Source organism: Thamnophis elegans, chromosome 1, assembly GCF_009769535.1.
Source record: "Thamnophis elegans isolate rThaEle1 chromosome 1, rThaEle1.pri, whole genome shotgun sequence".
Taxonomy (NCBI): domain Eukaryota; kingdom Metazoa; phylum Chordata; class Lepidosauria; order Squamata; family Colubridae; genus Thamnophis; species Thamnophis elegans.
The window spans coordinates 51,893,388-51,905,442 of NC_045541.1; the positions used below are offsets into that span (position 1 = coordinate 51,893,388).

Genomic DNA, 12,055 nt, shown 5'->3' on the forward strand with positions numbered 1-12,055 from the left:
TAGGATTTTAGTTGCTTGAGATTACTCTGAAAGATATACTGATGAAATGACAGCAGAGAAGAACTGTTTCTTCATTGTCATGGAATAAACCACTGTATCTATGTTTGAGTTCTTCTTGTTTTCCAGCATTAATCTAGCCATTTTCTCTAGCATTTCCTTGAGCCAAGCATCTCAAATATCTGGATTCTGTGTGATTGAATATAATTCATATAAATAATTGTGTGTATCATCTGGATCATATCTCTACAGTCTACAGAACAACCAGGGTTCCAATAGCATTCCCAACTTTATTTGATACTGTAGACCACGAGTGTCAAACTCACCACGTCTCATTGCTGTGACATTTCACGGCATTTCTCCCACTTGTAAAGCTGGGGTGGGCATGGCTTGCGTGCGATGCATCTGGCCTCCCCAGTTTGACACCCCTGCATAGACAGTCCCCCAGAATAATGGAGGATTCTCTGAGATTCTTTAGTCTGCAAGAACAGACAATTTTAGCAGATGTTTATCATAGTAGATGTATTCAATTTATTTTGATTAAGCTTGTGTAGAAGTTATGTGGAGGAGATGCTTCATAGCTGCATAATATTGAAAATAGAATTTGCATGCTTTAAATTTTATGAAAATTATGTTAAACATTGCAACTTTCCCTGATATATTGATGTGGTGCCTTCATGAAGAAAACAGTTTCTAATATTTTCATACTGAGGAAGCTTCTGAATAGCTGGAAACTATATTCTCTTCCCCAAATAAATTCTCAGAAAACAGCTCATCTTCTTTGTTAATTTACAATGTTTATACGCTTTTACTTAATCTCTGAATAAGTGCTAGAAATCAAAACAGCTTTATGTTCACAAAGTGATAGATGTGCTTTAAAAATCAGTTCAATTAATTAATTTTTCTTTCCTAGAGTATTAGATCAAAAGTAGAGTTAACTGTCTGGGATAGTCCTGATGACATTAACCTGGCTTTCACAGCCACATGTCAAGATGGTTTACCACATCCTAGAGTTAGGAAGTGTGGAGACCTACAGATGGGAGACACGGTGAGTTTACCTCCATTTGTCATTTTGGGAAAAGTGGGTATTTTCTATGATCTTTCTTTTAAAGAAGAAGAAACTGGCCATTGTAACATTATTTTATTGTAATTCAATGGTGGTAGTGAAGGGGAATCTCTTATCAGTTGTAAATTTTTTGATAGTCTTTTTCTCTTTGACTTTTTGATACATATTTTTTTCTCTGTTCGTTGGGGAGATTGCTCCTCTGGTGTCTTCTAAGGTTGTCTCAAGATCTCAAGGAATTGCAGGTGGGGGCTACCCTGTTCGAGCCAGCCTGGGCCACATTGTTTAGCATTGTAGTAGTATTGCAAATATTTAATAATGAGTATTAAATTATTAGGAGGAATCCCCTCTACTCTCTAGTTAAGGGGGGCTGATTCTGTGCTAAATCAGGGAATGGCGTGGTTGGTATTATTTGTAGCTGAATGTGCTGCAAGTGCCATCTGTATGTTGCCATTTGGCATGTGGAAATAGAGCAGGCTGCTATCCAGAAAAGCACAGAATCATAAGGGCTCCAAAAGAACAATGAGTTCTCCCTTGCCCTCATCTTTTTCAAACAAAACCCATTATGAGAAAGGCCCAGAAACAGGCTTTTGAATAAACCTGGGGCAGTGCTTATACCCGCATACATAAAGCACTTTCTTTTCAGTTGCTAGAATCTCTTCCTTCATTCTATTGGGCAAGGACGGGCTATAGCAGCAGATTTTTTTTTAACCAAGTTTCTCCCTTATTTTTTTAGCAACAGTTCTGCATTCTCCAAGCAGCTTGCAAATTTGTATTCCTGTAGAAAAAAAGAAAAGGCAGCACTTATTTGTAGTCTAAGCCAGGGGTCTTTAAATAATATTGAGATAAATACTATTTAGCTGTTTGTAGAATTTGACAATTACAAAACTAAGCAGCTACTCGCTTATAAAAGACCATATGTATTTTTCCTCTCTCAGTTAATAAAATATTTTAATTGTCTGATGAGTTTTCTTTAATGCCATCCCAGTCCCATGCATGTCTATGCAGAAATAAATTCACTGATTTGGATTTATTAACAGTGGAATGGCACTGAACATATAGTATCATCTCCTCAATTTTTGTTTTAAAGAACAACATTCTACATAACTCTTTATAGAATATGAAAATTTTTAAGAATACATTTTTAAATTCAACAAATCCCTTAGCATGCTAGCTTCTATATTCTAGTTAGTACACACACATGTGTATATATGTGTGGTTACACATACACACACACACACACACACACAAATATAGAAGCCAGCATGCTAAGAGATGTGTATAAAAAGATTTACCTTGCACTATTAACCAGAATTATAGGTGCTTACAATTATGCTAATAATGTCTTTGACACTATCTACACATAAGTAAATTTTCAGGTTTCTGTTGCCTTTTCACTCTTGCTTCTTACTATTCCTATTTAGGTTTCCTTTGAGATATCAGTAGAGGCTCGGACATGCCCAGCTGAGAGCATCTCACACACCTTCACTATCAAACCAGATTGGTTTCGGGACACTGTAGAGGTGACTGTTTCTTACAACTGCACATGTGGATGTACCAAACAGATAGAGCACAACAGCAGTAAATGTAGTGGAAATGGCACACACGTGTGTGGATTATGTGACTGTAACCCAGGCCATGTAGGAGCCAAGTGTGAATGCGAGGAAGGAGAGAGTGGGGCCATGTACCACAACATGTGCCGAGAAGCTGAAGGGAAACGTATCTGCAGTGGCCGTGGGGAGTGCTCCTGCCACCGCTGCGTGTGCTACAAAAGTGAATTTGGCAGGATCTACGGGCTCTTTTGTGAGTGTGACGACTTCTCCTGTCCAAGATATAAAGGCATTCTCTGCTCAGGTATGTGTTAGATTTTCTCAAAGTTCATTTGGGTAAGCAGGGGGCACCTCAGTTATTTTTGTTTGTTTGCTTGCTTGCTAATGCTGCTACAATTCAATATGACTTTGAGCATCTTATACTTCATAGTGTAGCATAGTGTGCGATGGCATGGCATGACATAACAACAGGGCTAAAATAGATATCATAACATACTATGACTTTACAATCATAGTAATCACACACAATAATTAGGAATCACTTGGGGATGTGTCATCCAGTGCAATCCAGTTGTACAAGTCCTTTCCAAAGCCCCTCTAAAAGACACTAGAAAGAGATAGAGACATCTTTATATCCAAGAGTAAGTAAGCAGTTCTAGGTAGACTCGGCTATAAAGAAGAGTAATCCTCAAGGTCCATAATGGTACCATTCCCTACGGGTTGGGATCTACAACAAGCCTTCCCCACCAGATCTTACAAATGGGCATTGCAGTCTCAAAGATGCCTAGATCCTAAGCTATAAAAGACCGTATAAGATCACCTTGAATTATATTGGAAGCCTATTTCTCTCAGTGGAGGTATTATCTCAGTGGAGGTGTTACAAATCAAGATGATTCCATTACCTTTTGAGCCATTGCATTTGGGACCACTTCTGAATGGTCTTCAAGGGCAGCCCCTCCTAAAATTCATTGTGCTAATTTAGTTGATTTATTGACCACCACTCAAATACATCTTACGAAAGGTGCTAGTTCATCATAAGAATAAAAGATTGAGACTTTACGTTTCTCTTATCCTTTCTCTTTGCTATGTTAAACGTATATTCATTTGGGAGCCACACAACGGGATTGTTTCCTAAAGTTATAAGTTAATGCATTTTTACTTACTACATTGGTACCTACAGTGCATTGTCATCAAGTGGAGTCAGACTTAAATTTAATGTTCACTACACGAAATAAGTGTAATATTTTCCATTGGGCGAGAAAATTTATCATTAATCAAGGAGAAATTAGATGGGTTTTTTTCTTCCCTGGAAATAAGTATTACCTGATAGGTAATGAGATTAAGAGATACATGAAAGGGAAAGGGAACCCACACAACAATATGAGGGAGAATGCTGTATACAATGTTTTCGCTTGCCTGAGGTTATAGTCTTAGACTGGCTTTATATGCAAGAAGGGAATGCAAGCTGCAGATTTTATGAGCATGCTTTTCCTTTGGCAAAGACACTTTGTGTGAAATGCATGGAAATATTGTGCAGAGGATGTTGTGTCTACAGTTCTGGGACATGAAAATTCCCAGAAATAATGGACATGAAAAGAGGCAGGTTGGAAGGGCTTCTATGAATTTGAGTAAGATGTAGTGGCCTGATTCCAGGGCTTTTGGGACTTTATTCAATCTTGCTGACTATTAAGGTCAAAGAACAAAATATCATACAGGAAAATGGACTTGCACACGGTTTTTATGAACCGTACAAAAATAGATTTATATCATCAGCTGAGCCTGAGTCATGCTGCCCACACATGATTCCTGTAAAGACACAGTTCAAAGTTTAAATGAAAGGAGAAAAAAAAAGATTTGAAAACTATAGCAATGGCTGCGGAGAAAACTGAGAGGAAATGCAAAAAGATTCTTTGATGACTCAGTTTCCGCTTTTCCTCCTCCTCACCACCCTCATTCAGAAGGCCTTATGGGATGCTAACCTTTATTTACAGTGAAAGCTTAGATGTATTTTCAAGAATTCCTGCTGAGGAAGTTGGAAAAGAAGGAGAGAGACATAGAACAGAAAAGTTCAAACAATAACCCTTAAAGCATGGGTGCCCAATATTGGAACCTTAAGACATAGCTACCTGGGGAATTCTGGGGTTTAAAGTCCTCAAGTCTTATAGTTGCCGTGGTTGGACACTACTGCTTTATTTAATAATTATATGGTGAGCCTGTTCCTAGCAAGTAGAAAAGAAAAAAATTTGATTCAGTTCTAGTAACACTGGTGTAAGAAACACTTATTCGTATCAGACAAATCTCTTTGGCAAACCCCATAAAAAGTGACCTATTGAATGTGAGATAAACTGCACAAGAATAGATGTTCCTAAGTCACCAAAGCCTTGTTTGATAGGAAGGATCACCATTTGTTGATTTGTTGGTTTGTTTCGTTTATTAAAAGTTGCTCTCACCACCCTCTGTTCTCAAATAAACATGGAAATAATAGCATACTTTAAACTAGTATGGGGGATAGGAGAAGTAAATTGTTAAAGTAGGGAAAGGAATGAATCAACAGTTCTGCACTTATTAGACTATAATTTAAAGCCAACTAAGCTTCTCCAAATTAGCTGGATAAAAACGTTTTACCATATCCAAACATCATAGGACATCTAGAGAGCTACAGGTTAGGAATCCTTCCTTTTCCTAGGGTTCTCCTTTTACTTATTTTATTTTTTACAAATGACAGACGAAGTTGATAAAATCCGCTTAGTTTTAGAAGCATCAAATCTGGCTCTGATTACATTCAGTGGCATTCAAACACAGGAAAACAAGACTTCCCTGAGGGAAAGAAAGGGTTTGTAAAAGCAATCAGTGACAGTGAAGCAGTAGAATAATTAGACACAATGAAGAGAACATGGTAATGAGTGCATTGTTCTGCACAAAATAATATTAATAATAGAACGATAAAGAAGTTCCCCTCAGTACTTGATGGTAGAAGCTTGTATGTTCTTGTCTGGAGGTTTGGACTGTAAATTGTACAGTATTGTTTAAGGGTGGATTTTTTGTTTTGTTTTTTGGTTTGGGGGAAAATATGTTTTATAGTTTGATGACTTGGCTGTCTGGAAACATTCCCAGAGTGATTCAGTAGAACTTCAAATGCCATGCAAGACAACATGAGACCTTGTGGTTTATAGATGAAAACAGTCTACATGGGTAGAATAAATCCTCCAACACATGGCATATTCAGTCATGCAAATAAAATAAAAATATTCATATGCTGAGTAGAAAAAGTGAAGATCATTGGTGGAGCAACAAAAATGGGAGAAGTTGAACCAATTTATGCATTGCCAAATGTTAGCAATGGAATGGAGTACTGGATGCTATAGTACTCTATTACCAGTGCCATTGTGGCCCGCCAGCAGCCAGCGGAGCTGGCAGCAGATTCGGACAGTGAGTAGGTTGGGGAGGAACTGTGTTGGTGGCAGAGAAGGGGCCAGAGCTGTATGCCAGTTATCAGCTGCCTTCAAGTCTGACATCAGTGAGGCAGACGAACAGCTAGAGCTTGTTCCCAGTGTGCGCATGCACAGAGTTGCCAGATGAAGGGAATAGCTAAATCTTCCCTTTGCTGGATGTGAATGAGCAGAATTCACAGTAAATTAATAAAAGGGCTTTTTGTCGGGCAAGGAGTTTGCTTCATGCTCTTGGGAAGCCTAGGTCAGAACACATTAAATAATAATAATAACAACAACAACAACTCCGCCATTGCCGGTCCCAAGCCCGGATGAGAAAGGAGGAGGGTTGGGGTCAGGTTGGCAACTGGCCCCATAAAAAAACCCCGCCAACCCATACAATATGGTGAAAGAAACGAATAAAAATTTTATACTGCATCGGTCGTCGTGCGGGTTAACAAGGGCTGCGGCTGATGTTGGGGTCCCTGGACATCCGTCAACAAGTGGGCTACAAGTGGACCAGCCAACAAAACGACAAAAATATAGTGCAGATGAAAACCGTGCCATAATGGCCTGTTACTACAACTCAGAGCCACAAAAAAGAGGTTATTTAAAACGAATGTATAAATTATGGAAAGAACAATATCCAGATTCAAATGTTAGTGAACAATGACTACCAGATCAAAGGCGATTTATTATACGGAATAAAGTGTTTAGTGAAGTTGAACTTGAGGAAATTCAGGCAAATTGCAAAACCAAAAAAACAATATCACAAGCAGAAATAACTGATATTCAAGACACAACTAAAGACATTATAGTAGAACCCCCAGAAGAAGCTCGGGGGGGGGGGGAATAACACCACCACCACTAGAACCAGTTATCACTGAACCAACTGATGAACTAACTCAAAAACAAAAAGAATTGAAGGATAAGATCATGGAGCATTTTCTGTTTAATGAGGAAAGGCAACATTTACCATCACTAAAAACTGTGCCTAAGAAAATTTTGGCCCCTATCATGAAAATGATTAATGCAGTGTTTTCAACAATTGAATCGAGATCCATCTTGGAAACGAACCAGTTAATGTACAGCGCAGCTGTAATAGTCACTAATGAACTAGGCATTAAAATCAAAGTACCTAGTCACACAATAGAAAAAGCATCAAAGCCAAAGTGGAAAATCCGATTAGAACAAAAAGTCAAAAAATTAAGGGCAGATGCTAGTAACTTAAAGAACATGCATGAGCAACAGCTTAAAAACAACAAAACCATAGATCGGCTAATCAGAAGATATAGATTGGATACAAGAAACATCAATGAAGCTATAGAGATTGTAAAACAGCGGATAACAGCAACAGCTAGAAAAATTGAAAGATATGAGGCATGAATCATCCAATATAAACAAAATCAGCACTTTCGATCAGACCAACAGCGTTTTTTTCAAAGTCTTAATGTGAATGGTGACACCAAAAGTGAAAAACCAGAAAAGCAGGCCACAGTTGAATTCTGGAAAGAATTGTGGGAAAATGCAAAGGACTACAATAAGGAAGCAAAGTGGATACATGACTTTGAGAAAAGCATTGGCAACAAACAAATGCAAGTATTAGAAATAACAACTAAGATGGTCAAAAATCGAGTAAAAAAGGTAAAGAATTGGACATCACCTGGAAAGGACCAATTACATGGTTTCTGGCTCAAATATCTGACCAGTTGCTACCCCGCCCGAATGATGAATGAATGTTGCTTACTATTTTTATTATATGTTGTTGTCTTAATATTGTATTCCCCTCTCCCTGGTTTTCTGTGAGCCGCCCTGAGTCCCCTCAGGGAAAAGGGCGGCCTACAAATGCTAATAAACCACTAAACCACTAAACCACTAAACCAGTTTACATGCAATATTGGCCAGGCAACTGAATGAAATTTTACAAAAGGGCCAAATTGATGAATGTTTGACAACTGGAAAAACATATTTGATTCAGAAAGATGCAACTAAAGGAACAACACCTGAAAACTACAGACCAATAACATGCTTGCCAACAACCTTCAAATTACTCACAGGCATTATTGCAGATAACATGATGGATTATTTGGAAACAAACAACATCTTGCCAGTAGAGCAAAAAGGCAACAAAAGAAGGAGCAGGGGCACAAAAGATCAGCTCCTAATTGATAAAATGATATTAGAAAATTGTAAGAACAGAAAAACGAACTTGAATATGGTCTGGATTGATTACAAAAAGGCATTTGACTCACTGCCATATAGTTGGATCATAAAATGCTTAGAAACAACTGGCATTAGCAAAAATATTACATCCTTTACTGAAAAGGCGATGAAACAATGGAGAACTGAGTTGGCAGTAGAGAATGAGATCTACGGAATGGTTAATATCAAGCGAGGAATTTTCCAGGGTGATTCACTTTCACCTCTTCTCTTCATCATCGCAATGATCCCACTATCAGTAATCTTAAAAAAAATGAAATTAGGCTACCAAACAGCCAAAGAAGCTGAAAAAATTTCGCATTTACTATATATGGATGATTTGAAACTCTATGGAAAGTCAGAAATAGAAATCCAATCCTTGACAAACACAGTCCGAGTATTCAGCACTGATATTTTCAATGCAGTTTGGCATGGAAAAATGCGCCACTGTATCCATAAAAAGGGGCAAAATCACTGCATGTGAGGGAATTGAAATGCCCAATGGCCAGCTAATTAAATGCTATGAAAATGAAGCCTACAAATACTTAGGCATTCTGCAGTTGGATAACATCAAGCATGGAGAAGTAAAAACTATTGTCAGGCGAGAGTACACCAACAGAGTTAGGAAAATTTTGAAATCTAAATTGAATGGTGGAAATACAATCAAGGCCATAAATACCTGGCCAATACCAGTTGTAAGATACACAGCTGTTATAGTTAACTGGACAAAAGCTGATTTGGACATTTTGGACCGGAAACCCAGGAAACTAATGACAATGCACTTTACATCCACGTGGTGATACTGATAGATTATACCTGCCCCGAAAATCAGGTGGCAGAGGATTATTACAAGTGAAGCAAACAGTTGAAGAAGAAAAACATGCACTGGCTGATTATTTAAAAGAAAGTCAAGAACATCTATTAATCGAAGTAAAGAACAAAAATCTACTGAAGGCCCAACAGACGAAACAAGAATACAGAAAAGATGTGATAAAATCAAGAATGGAGAGTTGGCAGAACAAAGCACTGCATGGCCAATTTCTGGAAAAAATAAAAGATAAAGTGGACAGTGAACAAACTTGGTTATGGTTAACAACAGGTACATTAAAGAAAGAAACAGAGTCACTAATCCTGGCTGCGCAAGAACAAGCTATCCGCACAAATGTCATTAAGGCCAAAATCGAAAAATCCTTTGATGATGCCAAATGCAGACTTTGCAAAGAAGCTGATGAAACTGTTCATCACATACTCAGCTGCTGTAAAAAAATTGCGTAGACTGATCATAAATTGCGGCACAATTCAGTAGCACAAATGATCCATTGGAATTTGTGCAAAAATTATAATATTAAAACAGCAACAAACTGGTGGGAACATCAGCCTGAAAAAGTCACCGAAAATCAGATGGTCAAGATCTTGTGGGATTTCCGTATACAAACGGACAAAATACTGGCGCATAATACACCAGAAATCACACTGGTTGAGAAAAATAAGGTCACAATCATAGACATCGCAATACCAGGTGATAGCAGGATCGCCGAGAAGGAACATGAAAAAATCGCAAAATACCAGGACTTAAAAATCGAAATTCAACGACTATGGCACAAACCAGCAGTGGTAATTCCAGTGGTAATTGGCACACTGGGTGCTATACCAAAAGCACTGGAATTACATTTAAAACAGTTAAAAATTGACAAAATCACCATCAGTCAAATGCAAAAAGCCGCACTGCTTGGATCTGCACGCATATTACGAAAATACGTTACGACGTCCTAGGCCCCTGGGTGGGCTCGACTAGTAACCAATGCCAAATCCGGTGAAACAACTGGCCGCTATGATACAATTGTATAATAATAATATCTACTGTTAGCAAATGTTACCCATATCTTATACTGCAGGGAATTCTGTAGATATTATGTCAACATAAATTAATCCTACCTATAGAACAGACCACAAATTACAGGTGTGAAGTACACAGTTTAAACTTAGCAAATTAAAAAGTACCTGTGTCAGCAAGAATTGACCTGGAAGACATACAGTCAAATCATAGGCCTTTATCAGGAATTGATTAAATTATTCAGAAGAGAACCTGAAAAATTATAAGAAGAGATTAGGGTTATTTTGAAAAGTGAGCAAGAAAGAATAGTCTCATAATTTCATAAAGGAGAAGATCCAGTGGTTTACAGAGAAAAATATCATAAATAAAGGCAGAAAATGAAAGCACTGTGCAATAAAAAAGGCACGATGCACACCAGTTTTTAATTTGAAGCAAGAGGGCAATAGGAAAAATGACTTAATCAAGAAGATCCACATAGGAAAATAACAAGACAGTGAAAATGAGAGCCCCTTTTAAAAAGTTCAAAGAAATCACAGGGGGGGAAATTAGAGTGAAACTTGGATTTTGTTTTTGGCCATTCAATCATGTCCAATTTGGAGATTGCCTGGACAAATCACTGAAGTTTTCTTGGCAAGATTTTTCAGAAGTGGTTTGACTTGCCTCCTTCCAGAAAGAGTGACTGGTTACCCTCCTGGCTTCATGTCTAAAGTGGGACTAGAACTCACACTCACCAGCTTTCTTAACCAGATACTTAACTAACTACACCAAACTGGCTCTGAAGCTTGGCATACTCAGGAATAATCCCAAAAGAGACATAATAAACACAAAAGATGAGGTATGACAGCAATAGACCAGCTATCATATAGGAAAGCATCAGGTGAAAATGAAGTAAACCTTAAATTGTTTAAAGTTGCTGGAGATAAGATAAAGCATCAACACATAGTGAACTAAACAGTACAGTCTAGAGACTGAAAAAAAGATCAGAGATGTCAAGGAATGTGCAATCTATCATCCTATTTCAATAATTTCTCCCTCCTCCCTCCCTTCCTTTCTCTTTCTCTCTCCCACTCCCACCCCCCATAATCTCAGTTAAACACAAAACCAGATAGTTATGGAGAATGTAAACAGGAGGGTTAGCTTTAATTTATTATTATGTTGTTAATTTTTGGTGAGATTCACAGCCTTTGGGGCTGGTTGGTAGCTCAACAGCTCGAGTCCTAGCCAAGGACCTAGGAACTGTTAAGGTAATGTCGGAGGATATAAGCTGTTCCAAGTAGGGTGGTTTTTTTGTAGAATCAGAATGTTCAAGTCTGATAAATTTAAAATTTCCAAATAGCGAGGTAGCCCTTTAGGTATTGCTCCAAGGGTTCCAATTACAATCGAGACAACACACGATTTCTTTTTCCACAGTCGCTCAACTTCAATTTGCAAGTCCCGCTACTTTATGATTTTTTCTTGCTGTTTATCTTCAATTCGTACATCTCCAGGTATTGCAATGTCAATGAACCATATTTTTTTCTTTTCAACTATTGTTATGTCAGGTGTGTTGTGGGCCAAGTGCCTGTATGTCTGGATTCTGAAGTCCCACAAGATCTTGACTTTCTCATTCTCTAAAACTTTCTGAACCTAATAATACTGCATTGATTATCTTGGATTGTGGAATTGATTATCTTGGATTGTGGAATATATTAAAGTTCATAAGCACACAAAAACACATGATTACTGTTTGGAAGAACCAGCACAATGAACAAGAATCTACAATGAAAATCGAATTGATACAGAATGATTCAGAATAGGAAAAGGAGAATAAGGTTGCATGTTTTCCTCCTGGACAACAAATATAATAATAGCAGAATTGGAATTGATGATAGTTGGAATCAAATTATGATGCTGAAGTGACAACAGTTGGACGTACATAATCAGAATTGTGTACTTACTGTAGTCAATAATAAAGAAATCTGTAGGAACATATTCAGAAAGTAAA

At 37.8% G+C, this 12,055-nt stretch overlaps 1 protein-coding gene across 2 annotated transcripts in view; it reads left to right on the forward strand.

Annotated features, from left to right (window-relative positions):
• ITGB5 (integrin subunit beta 5) overlaps positions 1-12,055 on the forward strand; it is a 91,245-nt gene that overhangs the window by 39,882 nt on the left and 39,308 nt on the right. For both annotated transcript variants that reach the window (XM_032222243.1, XM_032222232.1), the window contains 2 exons: positions 911-1,045; positions 2,485-2,914. In XM_032222243.1, coding sequence (XP_032078134.1) covers positions 911-1,045; positions 2,485-2,914 — 565 coding nt within the window. The remainder of the gene's footprint in view (positions 1-910; positions 1,046-2,484; positions 2,915-12,055) is intronic.